General features: G+C 48.0%; 1 protein-coding gene across 1 annotated transcript; it reads left to right on the top strand.

Annotated features, from left to right (window-relative positions):
• Positions 1–255: 255 nt before the first annotated feature.
• Positions 256–2,087, top strand: LOC136507932 (glucuronoxylan 4-O-methyltransferase 3-like). Its single transcript, XM_066502525.1, has one exon. It carries the CDS (start codon positions 605–607, stop codon positions 1,565–1,567), a length of 963 nt encoding a protein of 320 aa, XP_066358622.1. The 5' UTR covers positions 256–604; the 3' UTR covers positions 1,568–2,087.
• Positions 2,088–20,768: the final 18,681 nt, after the last annotated feature.

Raw genomic sequence — 20,768 nt, 5'->3', positions numbered from 1 at the left:
AGCTAACGAGCTAAAATCTTGGCTCGGCTCGGCTCGCCAGCCGAGCCAAGTTGAACTAGCCACGAGCCGAACGAGGTAACGAGCTTTGAGTTTTTCCTCCAGCCTTAGCCCCACCCCTGACCGCGAGCACGTCACGTACAGGTACAGTAGAGAGGCGCTCCGCCTCCGCCTCTTCGGCAGCTAAGAAAAAATATTATTTTTTAACTTAAAAAGCAGTACTGATTCTTGCTGCCAGCGAACCGGCCTTAATAAGCTTGGAGGTGCAGGTCCCTGCCTGCTCCAGAGTCGTCCTCCTCCCCTCGCTACCAAATTCGCCACCAGCCCACCACCTCCCCTCCCCATCCAATCCTCTGCTCATCTATCATCTTTGGTTGCCGCCTCTCCTTCACTTCACTTCACCTCACTCGCGCCATCATCGCGCCACCGCCCGCCGCCTCACCAAACCACCAAACCTACCTTCTTTGCAGTTGCAGCAGCGGCAGGCGGGCAGCAGACATACATATCGATATCACCCAGCCGCCGCCATAGTAGATTAGATTGATCTCTCACTCTCTCAGTCAGAGGGCCAGGCCAACAGGGAGGAGGAGCAAGCGCCGCCATCGCCATGTCCAGCCCCATGCACGTCCGCAAGGCCATCCACTTCGCCTCCCTGCGCGCCAAGCTCGCGCAGCAGGGCAAGGTCGGCCTCGCGCTGCGTCTGCTCCTCGCCGCCGCGCTCGCGGGCTTCCTCCTCGTCTTCGCCGCGCGCACCCTGCTGGTCTCCTCCCCTGCTGCCCCAACCTCCTCCTCCTCCTCCTCCTCCTTCTCCACGTCCCAGCGGCATCAGGACCATCATCATCAGGACGCGGCGGAGTGCGCCAACGCCAAGGGGACCGCGGCGGGCGTGCCGCTGCCGGTGATGGAGGCGCTGGTGCACTACACCACCTCCAACGTGACGCCGCAGCAGACGGCCGACGAGATCGGTGTCTCGCTGCGCGTGCTGCAGCGCCGCGCGCCCTGCAACTTCCTCGTCTTCGGGCTGGGCCACGACAGCCCGATGTGGGCCGCGCTCAACCACGGCGGGCGGACCGTGTTCCTGGAGGAGGACGCGTCGTGGATCGCCACCGTGCGGTCCACCCACCCGGCGCTCGAGTCCTACCACGTCGCCTACGACACGGTCCTCACCGACGCCGACGCGCTGCTGGAGCTCCGCGACCACCCGGCCTGCGTCGCGCAGCCGGACCTCGCGTCCGCCGCCGAGGCGTCGTGCCGCCTCGCCCTCAAAGGCCTGCCCCAAGTCTTCCACGAGGTGGAGTGGGACCTCATCATGGTGGACGCGCCCACGGGGTGGACGCCGCAGGCGCCGGGACGGATGGGCGCCATCTACACCGCCGGCATGGCAGCGCGCGCGCGCAGGCCCGGGGATGGACCCACCGATGTCTTCGTGCACGACGTCGACCGGCCCGTCGAGGACGCCTTCTCCAAGGCCTTCCTCTGCGAGGGGTACCTCGCCGAGCAGGTCGGCCGGATCAGGCACTTCGTCATCCCGTCACACCGCGAGAAGGACGGCACGCCATTCTGCCCTTGAGAAAACTTTATTTCAGAGTTGCATTGAGAGCCATCCATCTATCGATCCTTTTTGCATTGCCTTTACATACATACATACAAGGGGATAAAATACAACAGCAGCAGATCGAAGCCATCACGAACTGGAGCTCCTTGATTCATTCTTTCTGTACTACTACTACTGTTACTACTACTCCTGCTCTAGAGCTGTTGTGAAAGATCAAAATGTTTCGTGATAGAATTTTGGGGGTGACACCACACAATGCTGGAATTCGGAGGCGGGTTTGGGCGTGCCGTCCGATCGGGAAATGGATGCGCCACATCCAGTGTAATTCTTCTTCTTCTTCTTCTCTTTCTGGTCGTAGATGCGATGCGTTGTTCTTTCTTCTTCTTCTTCTTGCTCTGCTTTGGATTGGATCGAACGGTGCACATTTGCCTGATATGGTGGCTCATCAAGAGCTGGAGCTTGTTATGTGATGTGGGTGTAGCCAAACTATTACCATTGCTGGATGTTTATGATAGATGTTGCTTGCAATTTTTTATTCTAGTGTTTGTGCCATTGCTAACAACGCAAGGAGATATCATCTACACTGAGTCGTTGAGAGTTGGGCAGGAAGAACAAGACACTCCTGATTGAAGTGTCACACCTTCGATGTTGATTTAAGATTTTTTTTTTCTTTTCTGAATGCAACTAACACAAAAGGACGAATATACAATGTAAAGTTGAGAGCTTGCATTTTTTGTCTGCTACTCGGATGAAAATTCCAGGGTACAAATCTAGTTACAGATTGGAGAGAAACCGATAGCTAAAAGCCATGGCTCTGCCCAGCTGCCGCTGCAATTGCCTGCAGTGCAGTGCAATTAGCCAATTACTACTGGTGTCTGGTGACTGGGACCAGTATCGTCTTGGAATGTTCCTGCAGGCGCATGGCCTTCTGCTGACCTACTACAGAGCAAGTGCCATGCTTGGTTGGGCATTTTGTGAGCAGGGCTTTGATTTCCATGGCACTGTGGCCAATGAACAAAGGAAATGAAATCACCTTGTGAGCCGTACCTAGTTCATTCATGGCAGCCATCCTATGTGGTACCACTGCAAGTACGGTCGAGTTGCACTGGAGAAGAGAATCATGTTTGGCCCTACGAGGTACTCTACTACACACTAGAGTAACAGTACGATGCAGGTACTCTGTCTGAAAATACTCCTACCAAACATGACTCAAGAACGGTATTAGAGAGTAAAGTTTTTAGAGGTTGACTGTATGAATCTCTGCTGTTTACGTCTGGTAACAAAGAGAAGATTTTGTCTAAGAAACATATTTCATCAAGTGTATGTTTCTGAGATTTTGCAAGTCAGGAGATGTTATCATCTCCGGAGAGTGCTCAGAATTGGGTATAGATGTGACAGTTTTGATGGCAGTGTCACACCTAAGATGCCATCTGAGATTTTTTTTTTCTGATTGCAACAACTACAACTATGCTAAGATGAGTTATGTGCTCAGAATTGGGTATAGATGTGACAGTTTTGATGGCAGTGTCACACCTAAGATGCCGTCTGAGATATTTTTTTTCTGATTGCAACAACTACAACTATGTAAGGGATGTTTGGATCCGGTTACTAAAATTTAGGAGGTGTGTCGGGACGATGTTGCATGGGATGTTCGAATACTAATAAAAAAATAAATTACATAATCCGTCAGTACTCCACGAGACGAATTTTTTAAGCCTAATTAATCTGTCATTAGCACATGTTTACTGTAACAAAATATTGTCAAATCATGGACTAATTAGGCTCAAAAGATTCGTCTCGCAAATTAGTCGCAAACTATGTAATTATTTTCGTAATTAATCTATATTTAATACTCCATGTATGTATCCAAACATCCAATGAAACAGCGACTAAAATTTAAGAGGGATAACCTAACACCCGCTAAGATAAAATATGTGAATGTGCAGATTCCAGGTACTACCAACTGATGGATGAAAGTTCAATTACTGCTGGTACCCTAGGAGTACTTGTATGTGTTGTCTTTGCCTCATAGGAGGGGCAACAAACACCCGCTAAGATGAAATATGTGAATGCGCATATTCAGGTTGGAAAGCTGAATATGATGAGTTGGCGCTCGTGAAGAGGCAGGATTCCAGGTACTACCAACTGATGGATGAAAGTTCAATTACTGCTGGGACCCTAGGAGTACTTGTATGTGTTGTCTTTGCCTCGTAGGAGGGGCAACCAAACACCCGTTAAGCCCTCGTTTAGTTCTGCCCCAACTTCTAAAAAGTTGCTACAGTATTTGTCACATTAAATGTTTGCGGTCTATGTATGGAGCATTAAATGTAGACGAAAAGAAAAACTAATTGCACAGTTTGGTGGGAAATTGCGAGACGAACGTTTTGAGCCTAATTAGTCCATGTTTGAACACTATTTGTCAAATAAAAACGAACGTACTACAGTAGCCCAAAATCCAAATTCCTGGAACTAAACAAGGGCTAAGATGAAATATGTGAATGCGCATATTCAGGTTGGAAAGCTGAATATGATGAGTTGGCGCCCGTGAAGAGGCAGGATTCCAGGTACTACCAACTGATGGATGAAAGTTCAATTACTGCTGGTACCCTAGGAGTACTTGTATGTGTTGTCTTTGGCCATGTTTAGTTCGCACTATGAAAAAGAAGATTTCTCGTCACATCAAATTTATGGTATATATATATGAAGTACTAAATGTAGACGAAATAAAAAACTAATTGCACAGTTTAATTCTACTTTGTGAGATGAACGTTTTGAGCCTAATTAATCCATGATCGAACAATTATTACCAAATTCAAACGAAATACTACAGTGCATTACCGTGCATTTGGTGGCGCCAAATTCGGCCAACTAAACGTGGCCTTTGCCTCATTGGCCACTGCTGAGTGTGACTTGGATTTGATGTCTTCGGAATGTTGCTGCAGTGCATCCATCACCTGTTGCTGAAAAATTAAAAGTGACAAGCTCGGTTGGACATTTTGCAGGCAGCACTGCAGGGACTTGATTTCCATGGCACGATGGCCAGAGAGGAAGAAATCACATGGCAGTTCTACCTACGAGTTCATTGATGGTATAGTACCGAGTGTCAGTGGACTATTAGCCCTTTTGCAGAGGCAGGTAGCAAGTGATTTACAACTGCACCTACCACTAACCACTCCGATAGCAAATGCAAGCATTTCCTTTTATAAAACAAAGAAAGGTTATATGAAATATTACTAGTAAAAGTAACCAATATTCTACGAAAAACATGGCCCAAGGTGAATGCAGATTTTTAAAGTTTGGCCGCACGGATCTCTCTGTAGTTTATTTTTAGAGAGTAAGAAAGTGCAGGTTTTGTCTAAGATACACTTAAAGGCCTGCATTTTTATTCCAAAATCTGTGTGATTGCTGTGGATATGTTACTTTCTGGAGTGAGTCGCTGCGAGTTGTGTTGGATTGGGACGCTCCTTATCCGAGTCTCACGTTTAAGCTGTCAATTCACAGACAAACACTGTCGGATATCTATATCCGGGTATCTGAGCCAAAGGATTAATGAGCGTCACGGCGGCTCATCCGATGGTTAAGGACGCAACTGCGGCCTCGTCTGACCCCCAAGGGCCGGGCCGGGCCACGCCTCGTCCGACTCCGATGACAAGGTTTCGGCCTCGTCCGATCCACAGGGGCCGGTCCACGCATCGTCCGACTCCAAGGACAAGGTTCCCGCCTCGTCCGGCCCCCAGGAGCCGGGCCACGCCTCGTCCGACTCCGAGGACAAGGTTTTCGTCTCGTCTGACCCTTAGGGGCCGCCTCGTTCGACCCCAAGGCGTGGGATCTAGCTCCGAGGACGAGGTTTCCGCCTCGTCCGACCCCAAGGCGCGGGCTCCGACTTGAGGACGGGGTTTCCGCCTCGTCCGACCCCAAGGCGTGGGCTCCGACTCTGAGGACGAGGTTTCTGCCTCGTCCGACCCCAAGGCGTGGGCTCTGACTCTTTCGACCCCAGGGTGTGGACTCCGACTCGTCCGGTCCCACGGGGAGGGCTCCGCCTCGTCTGACCTCCGAGGGTCGGATTTCGTCTCGCCCGGCCCCCAGGGCGAGATTTCCGCCTCGCCCGTTCCCTAGGGATCGGATTTGCTATCGGACAAAAGCAGTGGCCCCAGGATGGGACGCGAACCGCTTCAACCACTACGGCGTGGAGGCGCACGCCCGGGAGCACGTCACGGGGCGCGTCCTGATGCGACTGGCGATCGCATCAGGCCATGCTGGGAGACTCACGTCGCCCACCACGTCAACAGGCCAGCACTATGCTGCCAACTCCCTACCTGACCACTGTCCAACGTTAGTCGACCGGCGTTAGTTGACTGGCACTGTACCGCCAGCCCCCCGTATGGCCTCTGTCAGGGGACCCTTTGACCATTCCGTCCGTTCGGATGGGATGGACTACAAGAATGACGCACGATGCCCACACGTATGCTGCAGCGGCCAACAGGACCCCGGTAAGACACCGCTGCCACCATGATCTACAGGGTCAGCGGAACCCACACGAAGAAAAGGACGGCACACCCCTGAGAGCCTTTTTTTCTCTTTCTTTTTTCCCTCTTCCCTTTTCTGGGTCTCTGGTATCCTGTCCTCTTCCCTTGGTCTATAAAAGGGAAGATAGGACATCGTTCAGAGAAGGAGATCGAGGGACCGCTAGATCAAGCAGTAGAAACATCGAGCAACCGAAGCACAAAGACTTGGGAGCTCCTCCCTCTCTCACCAGTTTGTAATCCCCTACTACGAACTCAGTGCTTGTAACACGAGCAGCCTGAAACTGGACATAGAGACATTCAGCCTGAACCAGTATAATCCTCGTGTCCTCTTAGCACACCATCCGAGCTAGACGCGTAATATACAAATTTATTAGTTGATGCTTACTCGAAACACCGACAGTTGGCGCGCCAGGTAGAGGCCTTTTGCTCATCTCGATGTACACACCAGGCTTCGGATGGCCAGTCACAACGTCAGCTGGGTCCTGGGAGCGCACGTGCGCTTCGGGAAGAGCTGGTGTGGGCTCCCGCCGCCGTCCGACCTTTCCACTTCCCTGGCCTCGATGCAATCGCCGAGACACTTGAGGAGCTATAGCTGCATGCTCTAGAGGCCCGCGCTCCCAGGAGCGGCTAGCTCCTTGGCTTCGACTACAGGAGGTTGGAGCGCCAACTTAGTGCCTTCCTGGGACCACGACCATCCTAGGAGGACCTGCGTCACCTCACCTTTTCGTTCGCCAACATCATGGCGCAACTTGCCGGAGGAGAGCCCCTCACCCCGGAATACCTCATCCAGAGTGCCCCGATAGTGTTTCTGTTCGGTCTGCGCAATGCCGCAGAGACCTTTGGTCACCTTGTGGCGCAATGCATGCCTCCTTGCTCGACGAACGATGAGTTCGTGGGGATGATTGAACACGTCACGGAGTCTTTCCACGACCTCCTCATAGGGGAGCTAGAGTCGCTCTCTGGCTCTGACTCTTGCAGGGGAAGCCACCACCCCTCTCATGAATGCTTCATGGCAGGTACCCCCAAGGGACACGTCGAAAGCATCCAAGAGGAGGAGGCTACCCCGATGAACGACCTCGACGATGAGGTCGAGGAGGATGTAGGGGCCCCAAACTACCTACGGGTGGAGCAGCTAAAGGCCCGGCACCAAGAGCTCGAGGAAGCGTGGCTCTAGCTCGAGCAGGAGCGCGTGGAGCTCGACCGTGAGATCAAGCACCATGGAGACGGTGGGCGCGCGCGCCATGGCCCGTGACATGATCCGAAGGATCATCGGGGATGATCAAGCGCTCCCACACTTCGCCCGGGAGAGCTAGAACATCATCACTACGGCAGCCTTGCTCTGTGGGCTTCCAGGGCCTACGACGCCCGAGGATCGTCGAGCCTACCAAGAGATTCGCACTCTGCTCGAGCGAGCGGCTGCGTAGCAGGCTGAGAGCTCACAGTCTCAGCTACGCGAGCTTGACGCCAGCCAGTGCACGCCCTCAGTGCGACCGAACAAGGATGCGTCAGTCCACCAGGCATCACAAGGCTATAGGCCAAGCATCATGGTTCCAGTGCATCAGTGCCTCGGCCGCAACCGTGACGAGTGCGACACCCTCGAGGTCTATAGACGTGCCCACGGCGATACGGGGAGGGGGCTAGTCACGGCTACCACCATCGACGGGGTTGACACTACGACACTGGTGAGGACCGAAGCTCGAGCCTAGGCCTGTCGGGACCTCAGGCCTTTGGCCCAACACATCCTCAACGCTGCCTTCCCGCCAAGGTACCGACCATCCACCAATATCCCAAAATACTCTAGGGAAACAAACCCTGAACTGTGGCTCGAGGATTATCAGCTTGCCTGCTAGGACAGTGGGGTGGATAATGACGATTTCATTATCTTCAACCTTCCATTGTTCTTGGCCGATTCAACACAAACATGGTTGGAACACCTTCCGTCCAACATAATCCAAAGTTGGGCGGACCTAAAAGAGATTTTCGTGGGGAACTTCTAGGGCACGTACAAGCATCCTGGGAACCCATGAGATCTCAAGAAACTATCAACAGAAGGCCGAAGAAACCCTCCGCGGGTACATCCGATGCTTCTCCCGGCAGTGCAACGAGCTACCTAACGTCGCCGACACTAACGTTATAGAAGCTTTCCTGTTCGGGACCACCTACGAGTCCCTGGTTCATAAGCTGGGATGTAAGGGCCCGTGAACCACCAATGAGCTCCTCGATATTGCCACCAGCCATGTCTCGGGCGAGGAGGCGGCCGGAGCAATCTTCAACCGCCTCAAAGGCAAGGCAAAGCGGGACGAGGACGTCAGCGAAGGCGCCTCCAACTGTCCCAGCAAGAACAAGAGAAAACAGTGGCATGAGGGCTTGCTCATGGCCGCCGCCGACCGAAAAGGGGGTCGGAAGCCCTTGGAGGGTACCTCGAACCACTTTGAGAAGCTGCTCGAAGGGCTATGTCCGAACTGTGGTCTCATGAGGTGGTTCCTATCTGGAGGCTCCTGAAAGGATCAAGATGCCCAAGAGGGGGGTGAATTGGGCTAATTCTAAATTCTTTGTAATAATTAAGTCCTACAATTTGCCCACTTCACCCTTTGTGCCTAGAATGTGATTCTATTGAAATATCGTACAAAAGTTTTGCACCCTAAGTTCCAATCCTACTCTAGCATAGCAATTCTAGGAATGTAAAGATATGAAATGAATTGCTTGAATGTAAATGTTTAAAGTAAAGAGAGGGAAAGGAACGCGGTGATATTTTGCCGAGGTATCAGAGAGTCGCCACTCCTCACTAGTCCTCGTTGGAGCACCCACGCAAGGTTGTAGCTCCCCCTTGATCCACGCAAGGATCAAGTGCTCTCTACGGGCTGATTCTTCGACACTCCATCTCGGTGAATCGTCCACAACCGCTCACAACTTGAGTTGGGTCATCCATAAGCTCCGCCGGATGATCACCAAACTCCCAATCACCACCGAGCTGTCTAGGTGATGGCGATCACCAAGAGTAACAAGCACAAACTCTCACTTGACCACAACAAGTCTAATGAGAAGGGTGGATGCACACTTGCTACTCTCCTTGCACTAATGAGCCCTTAATCTTGGATTCTCAAATCTCAATCACCTCACTAGGCTCTTGCTCTCCTTTGCACTCTCAAGGTTGTTTCTCAACTAAACAAATGGGCAAGAGATCTCGTTTGGATGAGTGGAGTAAGTATTTATAACCCCTCATTCAAAACATAATGTTTGGAGGCTAAGTCATCACTTTGCGAGGTGACCGCATGCTCCGATCAGTTATCCCCGCCACTATGTCAGAAAGAGCCGTTAAGTTCTGACCGGACTCTGACCAACGTCCGATCAGCACTGACCAGATGTGTCCGGTCACAAAAACGCTCGCTGGAACCTTACTGATGTTGACCAGATGCTAGCACCTAGAGTTCGGTCACTTCGCTGTTCAGCGTCCAGTCAGTTATCGGATCCTGACCAGCGTCCGGTCAACACTGACCAGATGCGTTCGATCAGGAAACTCCCTCTCTAGAACCTCTTTGGAGTTGACCGAACTTAGGCACCCAGTGTCCGGTCACTTTTCACTCAGCGTCCGGTCGCAACCAGATGACTCCAGTTGATCAAATGAACTAACCGGACTCATCCTTCAACATCCGGTCACAACCAGACCAGCGTCCGGTCAGTCATTTGACCCTCCATTCACTTCCAACTCGAAATCCTATGTGAATGAAGTTTACTCCAATTGATCTTAGGGCTACTTCTAAGCTACCTATTGTTAGGTTTGACAAGTGTGCACCATACCTAACCCACTAGACTCATCTAGGTCAAGCTACTAGTCCATACCCCCTTAATAGTATGGCCAAAGGAAAAACAAAGTCCTAAACTACTCTAAGTGTCTCTTCAACACCAAACGACACTTAGAACTAGTCCATCCTTAACCTTGTCGTCCATCCTTTGAAAATTGAAACGATTTCCATCGACAGGGGCATGACAACCATGATTGCCCAATCAATTGCCATTAACATGACCTAACTTAAATTGCCTCTACAAAACACACGTTAGTCATAGTAATCTCGTGTCGTCATTAATCACCAAAACCCAACTAGGGGCCTAGATGCTTTCAATCTCTCCTTTTTGGTGATTGATGACAACACAACCTCGAGTATGTAAAAGAGATGAGTGAGGTTTTCAACATGCTTGGTTCATATAAGCTTTAGACAATAAGAGCAAAGGAGTTAGACATGTTTATATGACCCAAGACAACATGGTGTACTGATCAACAGATATGAATTAAGCATGAGTACATGAAGTAAAGCTCATTTGAATCGGAGTAAAATGCGGAAGCAAAGCAAATAAGCATAACAAAGTGACATGACATATATATAAATCAAAGTAGAGAGCACACATGTCACATAAGTATCACCATCATAAGTATGTAATGCAATGCATGAAGGTAAACGTGAATGCATAGAGTATCACACATAGAAAACCAAATGAAACGAATCACATGCTCCCCTTAGATCTAACATACTCGATCCCTCTCCTCCTTTGGCGTCAAGCACCAAAACCTAAGGGTCAGACAGCGGGACAGGAGCAGTTAAGTCAGGCACAGAGGTGCGGTGAGAAATCTAGAACTGAGCGGCATCATCCTCGGACCCTAAGCTCTGAGCGGTCTGACCCTCTGTCGCTAGAAGTGAAGGTGAAGTGGTCTAGGTCTGCTCAGTAACTAGCACAGCCTGTGACTCTAGAAGTATCACTATAGGAAGTGGAGCCACATCTACCGCTGTCGCTGAAACTGGCTTGGATGATGCAACAGACGACGGGATCATCTCTGTAGTACCGGTAACTGGAGCAACTATGGTAGTGACAGGGACTCACAACTCTGGCGGTGTAGGCTGCCCTGTGAGCTCACTAAAAGTAGCACCGAGGCTCCTGAAGACTTGGGTGTTAGCCATTAGCACTGAGGAACTCTGAGGTGGAGTGAAACCCGTAACAATGGGAGTGAAGTGAGGACCCTAGGCTGTCACTAGAGAAGCAAACTACTAGGACACCTACTCTGTAGGTGAAGCAAACTGAGTAGCTGGCTATCCCTGATTCTGAAGCCCACTAGGCTGTATAGCTAGAGTCACTGAAGTGGTGGTAGGCTTGCGGATCTGAGGTGTAGACTATAGAGGAGTGGCCCCGATAGCAGTAAAGACATGCTGCATGAAACCAAGTAACTGTTGCTGGATCATAAGTTGTTGCTACATGGCCTACTGCTACCTCTGGAACTCATCCTGATGAGCCTGAACCTGTGCAAGTGCAACTGCTGTCTCTTGGGCCTAGCGTGCCTGGTCCTGTCTCATCTGCTCAAGTACTACAAGAAGTGCTGGATCTATCTGCGGTGGCTATGGTGGAGCGGAGCTAGAGCCACTGGCCTCTTTGTCGTGTGGTCGAGGAGACATCTGAGGAATAGGCTGGTAGTCATCATTAGAGTTGTCACTAGGGTTGCTCTCAATCACATCCGCCTACTATGCATCAAGCTCCTCCTCCTCTATAGCAGCAATGCCCCTGATGATCTCATCCTACTGGGCTGCTGTCTCAGGTACCTCTAGGCGATGGCCCAGCTGGCGAGGTGTCCTCACACTACTGTGACGTAGCATCTGAGTCATGTTATATGGAGGAAACTCTATAGTAGCACCTATGTACTCTGCCATCGTCTCTAGGGACTTCTATGTAACTGCCTTGCGAATCAAGAAGGTGATCCAATGAGCATACGGCAGCTGATGGTGACCTCTGAAGCCCTCTACAAGTGTGTCCTCCATCTCTGACAGTATCACATCACAAATATCAAACACTGACTAGGAAACCAAGTGATATACTAGCCATAACTGAATGCGAGTCAGGCCCTCGTGATAGCCCATCCTCAGAAGCAGAGTCCTCCTCATAATAGCATCAAGTAGCTGAGTTGTGGGAGTAAGGTCACGTGGTGTCCTGCTCGACCCCTCGCCAAAAGGCTCTATGAAGCACACTTTGATAAGGTCTGTAGGAGGCACAAGACCACCGTGAGGGCATCTCAGAGGCTCTGTCTGACCATAGCAAACCTCATGAAGGTGGATGGGTGACTCTGGAATCCTGAGAATCTCTCTGACCCTCGAGCTCTAGAGCCTGTAGTCACGGCCTCTGAATGCAAAGCAAATGAACCTGTGCCTCGGGTCAATGCAAAGAGAAGAGTAAAACTCATGGACCCATGATGGAACATAGTGGCCAGTGCGTCCAAGAAGATCTATCAACCTTGGTAGATATGAGAGGTGTCGGTGTTTCGAATAAGCACCGGCAAGTAAATTTATAGTTTATGCGTGTTAGGCCCGGATGGTGCGCTAATGGACACAAGATTTATACTAGTTCGGGCTTAATGTCCCTACGTCCAGTCTGTTGCTGCTCATGTTACTAGCACCGAAAATGGTTCGTAGTAGGGGGTACAAACGGTCAAGAGAGGGACTAGTCCTAGGTCTCTGATGGAAGGGTCGAAAGGATGTCAAGAGCCTGATAGCAGCTTGACTGTGTGTAATGTGTGTTGTGTTGTCCGTCAAAAGTCGGTCCCTTTGTTGGAGGAAGTACCTCCCCTTTTATAGATGAAGGGGACGGTTTTACAAGTGAGAGGGAAAGGGTGCGTATGCTACTGAGCCTTGTTGTTGACATCTACCCAGCCTTATTGTCCATTCCGATGGATACCAGATAATGGTAAGCGCCTACAATACTATCGATGCCACTATAGAATGTCAGGATGGCTACAGAGTACTACTCCGCGCAGGGTATGGACTCTGGTATATTGGTTTTGACTTATGAGCCTTGCCCAGCCTTGCTCCACACGCCTTCTGATTCTTATGAATCCCCATCGGAGGGACGTGGGGTCGAAGTCTGAAGTAGCGCTGTGGGCAAGGCCTTCCGATTGGAGAGGGCATCCAGAGGTCGAAGCGAGTGCTCTGATCTGGTGGGCTCGAGGGATCAGGGAGCAAGCGCCGCTCCCTTGAGACCACAGCACGGCGATAGCACATCCATCATTGGTGAAGGGCGCGAGCCCTTTCCTGGACCGTAGTGGTTGTCGTATGCCTACGTCAGGTTCCGTGTCTAAGGACTGAAGGCGGCGCCTACAACTCTGTAGGGCGAAGAGCACGCGCGCGCAACACTATTTAGGCTCTGCCACGCCTAGAAGGGTCTAAGTGCTCATCCTATCACATCCTAATGGTACTTCCCTACCAGAGCGCAGGGCATGGCCCTTGATGCCGTGGTTGACCCAAACGTCTTGTCTTACCCTGTGCCTATCATCATGACAGAGCAGGGTGCAGTCGTCAGGCGAAGCGAAGCCAGCTCTTGGTCATCGGGCGAGGCGAGGTCCATCCTCGGCCATCGGATGAGGTGGAGCCTGGCCTTTCTCTGTTGGGCGAGGCCGAGCCCTGCCCTCGGGGGTCGGGTGAAGCGGAGTCTATCCCTCGGGGTTCGGGCGATGCGGAGTCCATCGCTCGGGGGTCGGGCGACGCGGAGTCCATCCCGCGGGGGTCAGGCGAGGTGGAGTCTAGCCCTTGGGGATCGAGCGAGATGGAGTCTAGCCCTTGGGGGTCGGGCGAGGCAGGGTCTAGCCCTCAGCCATCAGGGCTTAGCCCTCGGGCGAGGCGGAGCCGTCCCCCAGCCGTCGGGGGAGGCGGAGCTGGCTGACGGGCATCAGGCGAGGTGGAACCAAAACTCTCATCATTCGGGCAAGAAGCGCAGCGGTGCTCTTGTCCGTTCGGGAATTTTTAACGTTTGATGGTTATTAGTTCCATCTCCTTGGGTACCTCGGTATTAGGTTCCCGACAAGAGGTGAGGACGGATCTGCTCGCCTGCAGTTGCAACAAGTGACTCAATAGAGAAAACTCTCTATGATCTAAAGGCAACTCCACTGTTCAGATAAGCATTATAGAGATCCTCCTACAGTATTGTATAGAAGTGCTCTGAAGCACGCTCATCCTGCCTCGACGGAAACCAGTCCTCAAACTGCACGAAGCGGAGCTGCTGCACCTATTTGGCTGTGGCTACCCTCAAGTCAAGGTGAACCACCAGAGGAGGACCCTATGGTCTGGGAGGCAGTCGAGAGCCCCTCCTCTATGTCTCAGGACTCAGTGACACCTAAGTGCGTGTACGACTAGAGCGTCGAAGCTATGGCTGTGCTGCCTGCTCTATCTCCTTAGTCAGCTCTACCTGCTGAGTATCCTCTGACTGCTCTGCTAGCTGTGTCTGTTGCTCAATAGTCTCCCCCTAAGGCTAACTCTCCTCTAAAGCAACACGCTGTCCTCCAAGCATGACAGTCCCAACTGGACTACCATGACGACTCTCAACCCTCTTGACGGTGGCCCTCTGAGCTGGTGATAGCTGATCGATAATACAAACACCGCTCCTAGCTTCACCTCTCTCCACTCGCTCAACGGTGGCTGCCCCTGCTGCTGCTCTCTTAGTCTCCACATCAATGAGCTTCCGCTTCTTTGTTGTGGTCTTTTTGCCTTCTCCTTTTCTTGAGTAGTCAGGTGAGGCGGAGGCCTTGGATCCTCATCACTGGGACCACCTCTGGCATTCTTGACTCATTCCATTGCTAGAGCTAAAGAGAATTACTACCATGGACAAGAACCAACTACCAACTAACACTCGTGAGGCTTGACCTCGATCCGTACTTGTGGGCTTGGCCCAAAGTTAACTGACCACTTGAAAGCTCTAGTTTGGTTTTGGTGAATTGATGAAACCCTAAGTGCTAACCTAGTTTATCAAGTGATCATGAGATAGGTAGCACATTCCAAGTGGTGAAGCAAATGAAGATCATGACGTGATGATGGTGATGCCATGGCGATGATCAAGTGCTTGGACTTGAAAAGAAGAAAGATAAAAACAAAAGGCTCAGGCAAAGGTATAAATGGTAGGAGCCATTTTGTTTTGGTGATCGAGACACTTAGTGAGTGTGATCACACTTAGGATCAATAGCCGTACTATTAAGAGGGGTGAAACTCGTATCGAAATATGGTTATCAAAGTGCCTCTAGATGCTCTAACTCATTGCATATGCATTTAGAATCTAGTGGAGTGCTAACACCCTTGAAAATGTTTGTGAAAATATGCCAACACACATGTGCACAAGGTAATACACTTGGTGGTTGGCACATTTGAGCAAGGGTAAGAAACTTCACTAGCGAAGTGTCCGCCACAACGAGGACCTCCAAGTGAGTGAACCTCCAAGTGAGTGAATCGCCACAACAAGGACTAGCTTGCCGGCAAGCAAGTGAACCTCGGTAAAAAATCATTGTGTCATCATTTGATTCCGAGGTGATTGGTCTTTATTGGTATTCATTCTTGTGATTGATTGGCTCATTCCTCGACACGGCGGTATAACCATCTTGCTCACTCTCTCTACATTACCATAAACTAGTTGTCAAACTCTTTAGTGTAGCTAGTTGTGAAAGCTTGTTAGTTTGGTCAGTGTGGCTCTTTAGTTAGCCTTTGAGAGCACACTAACTTAGTGTAGTGACATAGTTATTATGTGGATAGAAACTACATAAACTAGAATTGAGGTAGGTGGCTTGCATTTTTAGTAGGCTAGTGCAACACTTGTTTTGCCTCATAATTGTCTAACAGGTTTGTTAAGTGTTGTTGTAGAAATTTTTAATAGGCTATTCACCCCCTTCTAGCCATTAGAACCTTTCAAGTGGTATCAGAGCAGAGGTCATCGTGATTTGAGGCTTAACAACTTTCGGTGTAAAAATAGTTCAAATCAACAACACCAAGAAGCCACCCCAATTTAATGGCTCAAACTATCCCTATTGGAAAGCTAAGATGACAACTTATATCAAGTCAATTAATAGGAAGGTTTGGAAGGTGGTAGAGACAAAGATTGAGATTGAAGATGAAGAGGCTCCCACCGCCATCAAAGAAATGCTACTCCAAAATAATGACATTGCTCTTAGTGCCATCCATGATGCTTTGGATGAGAGAATTTTTGAGCAAATCAAGAACATTGAGAGAGCTCATGAGGCATGGAAGAAATTAGAGGAATCATTTGAGGGCACTCAAGGCGTGAAGGGTGCAAAAGCATACATTCTTAAAGAGAAGTTTGCAAGGTTCAAGATGAAGAAGGATGAGAGTGTGCCAGAGATGTTCCATAGGCTTCAAGTGCTTGTCAATGATCTCAAAGCACTTGGAGAAGAGGTGAAGGACAAGGGCTTCTGCCACAACTTCTTGAGATGTTTGCCTTCTAGATTTGGCACATTGGTCACTATTCTAGTGAGGAGTGGTTTGGACACCATGACACCAAACCAAGTGTTGGAAGATATAATGACCAATGATACATATAGAGATGATGATGAGAAGGAAGAAAAGAAGGAGAAGAAAGATGAGAAGAAGGATGAGAAGAAGAAGAGCGTGGCATTCAAGGCCACATCATCCAAGGGCAAGGCAAAGCAAGATACATCAAGTGAAGATGATGGCTCATGGGATGATGATGACGATGGGAAGATGGCTCTCTTTGTCAAGAAATTTGGCAAGTTCATGATGAAGAAGGGCTACCGTGCTAGAAGGAAGAAATCTTCATCCAAGAACAAGGAAGAGTCAAGAAGGTGCTTTAATTGTGGAAGCAAATATCATCTTGTTGCTCAATGTCCTTACAATAGTGACAGAGATGATGACAAGAAGAACAAGAAGAAGGACAAGAGGGAAAAGAAAGACAAGAAGGACAAGATGACCTTCAAGAAGAAGAAGGGTGGTTCATATGTGGTCACTTGGGATAGTGATGCTTCCTCAAGTGATGATGATGATGATAGTAATGATGACAAGACCACCAAGAAGAAGGCACTTGCAAGCATTGCTATAAATGAGAAGCCTTCTCTCTTCGACACTCCATCATGCTTCATGGCTAAGGCCACTAAGGTACAAATTTGTGATGATGGAAGTGATAAGGAACATGATAATGAAAATGAAAATGAAAATGATAGTGATAGTGATGAACCTACTAAGGATGAACTATTTGATATGCTAGAAGATGCTAAAGAACACATTAACATTAAGAGAAGGGAATGCAAAAGCTTATGTAAGGAACTAAAAGCCCTTAAGAAAGCATTTGATGAGCTCAATGCATCTCATGAGAGGCTAGAGGAAGCCCATGAGAAGCTTAGCAAGGCTCACAAAAAGCTTGAAAAGGCTCATTCCTCTTTGCTTGATGAGCAAAATAAAAAAGAAGCATGTTGAAACTTGCAATATAGGCTTAACTTATGATATAATTGATGAATCATTATCTATGCCTATCATTGTTACTCCCGCTAACCCTTCTTGTAGTACTTCTACTTCCACCTCGTCTAGTAGTGATGGTCTCACTTGTGATACCTCACTAATGGTTGAGAATGAGAACCTCAAGAAGGAGGTCAACAAGCTCACTCACACCTTGGCTAAGGCCTATGGTGGTGAGGACCGCTTTCTTATGTGCTTGGGTAGCTAAAGAGCTTCTCTCTACAAAGAGAGATTGGGCTATACCTCCAAGAAAGGCAAGGCGGCCTTTGCTCCTCACAAGACTAGTTTTGTGAAGAACAATGGTCGGTTTTGCACTAGTTGCAAGCAACTTGGTCATAAAGAGCATGAATGCAACAACAAGAGCAAAAATACTAATATATCCTCCATTAAGCTTGATTTTTTTCTATATGCTTACTAAGGGTGCAAATGGTGTGAAGGCTAAGTTCATTGGTAAACCATGGATGGGTTCAAAGAAGAAAGACATTTGGGTACCAAAGAGCTTAGTAACTAACCTTCAAGGACCCAAGCAAGTTTGGGTACCTAAAAAGAATTGATCTTCTTTTGTAGGTCAATTACAAAGCCGGAGGAAGTCATTGGGTTCTTGATAGTGGGTGCACTCAACACATGACCGGTGATGCAAGAATGTTCAACTCAATCAACACCAATGGCAATGATGGTTATGATAGTATCACATTTGGTGACAATGGCAAAGGCAAAGTCAAAGGCCTTGGTAAGATTGCAATATCCAATGACATGAGCATATCCAATGTGTTGCTAGTAGAGAGCTTGAACTTCAACTTGCTATTCATGGCTCAATTGTGTGTTCTTGGATTCAAATGCATATTTGGGGTAGATGATGTAGAGATCATAAGTGTAGATGGCTCTAACTTAATCTTCAAAGGCTTTAGATATGAGAATCTATACTTGGTTGATTTCAATGCTAGTGAAGCTAAATTATCTACATGCTTGTTCACTAAGTCTAGCATAGGTTGGTTATGGCATAGAAGGCTTGGTCATATTGGAATAAAACAATTGAATAGATTAGTTAAGCATGACTTGGTTAGATGCTTGAAAGATGTTATGTTTGAGAAGGATAAGCTTTGTAGCTCTTGTCAAGCCAGCAAACATGTTGGAAACACCCATCCTAAGAAAAGCATGATGAGCACTAGTACAACATTTGAGTTATTGCAGATGGATTTGTTTGGGCCAACTCAATATACTAGCAGTGGTGGTAACAAATATGGCTTTGTGATAGTGGATGATTATACTAGATACACATGGGTATTCTTTCTAGTAGATAAAAGTGATGTGTTTGCAACATTCAAATCATTTGTCAAGGGCATTCACAATGAGTTTGAAACAACCATCAAGAGAGTTAGAAGTGACAATGGTAGTGAGTTTAAGAACACTAGAATTGATGAGTTGTGTGATGAATTTGAAATTAGACATCAATTCTTGGCCAAGTACACTCCACAATCAAATGGCCTTGTTGAGAGAAAGAATAGAACACTTGTTGATATGGCAAGGTCTATGCTTAGTGAGTACAATATGAGTCAATTCTTTTAGGCCGAAGCTATCAATACGGCTTGCTATTGTAGCAACCGCCTCTATTGTCACCCATTGAAAGAGAAGACACCATATGAGCTCTTGAATGGTAGAAAGCCCAACATTGCTTATTTTTGGGTCTTTGGTTGCAAATGCTATATTTTGAAGAAAGGCACTAGATTGGGCAAGTTTGACAAGAAATGTGATGAATGATTCCTACTTGGTTACTCCACTACAAGCAAAGCATAGAGTTTGGAATTTGGATAGTGGTACTCTTGAGGAAGTTCATGATGTTGAATTTGATGAAACCAAGGGTTCATAAGTAGAGAATGAGAACTTGGAAGATGTTAGAGGCATTCAACTTTCAAATGCCATGAAGAACATGGATATTGATGAATTGAGGCCTAGGCAAATGAATGATGATGAAGATGATCAAGTACAAGTGCTCTCTAACTCAAATGTAAAAAATGATACAACTCAAGCTAGTACAAGTGGCTCTCATGACAATGAACAAGATCAAGTGGTTAATACATCATCTCAACCCAATGATCAAGCAAGTGCAAGCAATCAAGTTCCAATGCTCCAACCAACAAATATTGCAAGGGATCATCCATTGGACACTATAATTGATGATATTTCTAGACGTGTACAAACAAGATCAAGATTGGCTTCTTTTTGTGAGCATTTCTCATTTGTGTCATCCATTAAACCAAAGAAGATAGATGAAGTATTGAAAGATGTTGATTGAGTGAATGCTATGCATGAAGAATTGAATAACTTCATAAGAAATCAAGTATGGGAATTAGTGGAGAGACCAAAGGGACACAATGTGATTAGAACCAAATGGGTCTTTAGAAACAAGCAAGATCAAGATAGGATAGTAGTAAGGAAGAAAGCAAGATTGGTAGCACAAGGATATACACAAGTTAAGGGTCTTGACTTTGAAGAAACATATGCCCCGGTTGTTAGATTGGAAGCAATTAGAATCTTACTAGCCTATGCTTGTGCCCACAACATCAAGCTCTATCAAATGGATGTTAAGAGTGCATTTCTCAATGGTTACATCAATGAAGAAGTATATGTTGAGCAACCTCCCGGTTTTGAAGATGACAAGAAGCCCGATCATGTGTACAAGTTAAAGAAGGCATTGTATGGCTTGAAGCAAGCACCTAGAGCATGGTATGAGAGATTGAGGGACTTCCTACTCTCTAAAGGGTTCATGATGGGCAAGGTTGACACCACTCTTTTCATCAAGAAGATTGGAAAAGATTTGTTTGTGTTGCAAATCTATGTTGATGACATCATATTTGGATCAACCAATCAAGACTTTTGTGAAGAATTTGGAAAGATGATGGCTAATGAGTTTGAGATGTCCATGATTGGAGAGTTAAGTTACTTCCTTGGTCTCCAAATCAAGCAATTGAAGAGTGGTACTTTTGTGAGTCAAGGAAAGTATATCAAGGACATGATCAAGAAGTTTGACATGAGTGATAGTAAAGCCATTAGCACACCAATGGGAACAAATGGTAACTTGGATAGTGATGCAAGTGGAAATATGGTGGATAAAAAATTGTATCGGTCTATGATTGGAAGCCTACTCTATGTGACCGCACCAAGGACGGATATCATGTTTAGTGTATGCATGTGTGCAAGATTTCAAGCCTCACCAAGAGAAAGTCATTTGAAGGCTACAAAGAGAATATTGAGGTACTTGAAGCATACACAAAATGTTGGTTTATGGTATCCCAAAGGAGCAAAGTTTGAGCTAGTTGGTTACTCTGACTCGTGTAATGCGGGATGCAAGGTTGAAAGGAAGAGCACCTCAGGCACATGCCAATTATTGGGAAGATCACTTGTTTCATGGTCATC

This window comes from Miscanthus floridulus, chromosome 15, assembly GCF_019320115.1.
Source record: "Miscanthus floridulus cultivar M001 chromosome 15, ASM1932011v1, whole genome shotgun sequence".
Classification (NCBI taxonomy): domain Eukaryota; kingdom Viridiplantae; phylum Streptophyta; class Magnoliopsida; order Poales; family Poaceae; genus Miscanthus; species Miscanthus floridulus.
Note: the sequence above shows the minus strand (reverse complement) of the source record. Positions and strands in the feature narration are given on the sequence as shown.

Excerpts from the sequence above, each read along its gene's own strand:
- LOC136507932 (XM_066502525.1), top strand. The coding sequence starts at position 605 with ATGTCCAGCCCCATGCACGTCCGCAAGGCCATCCACTTCGCCTCCCTG.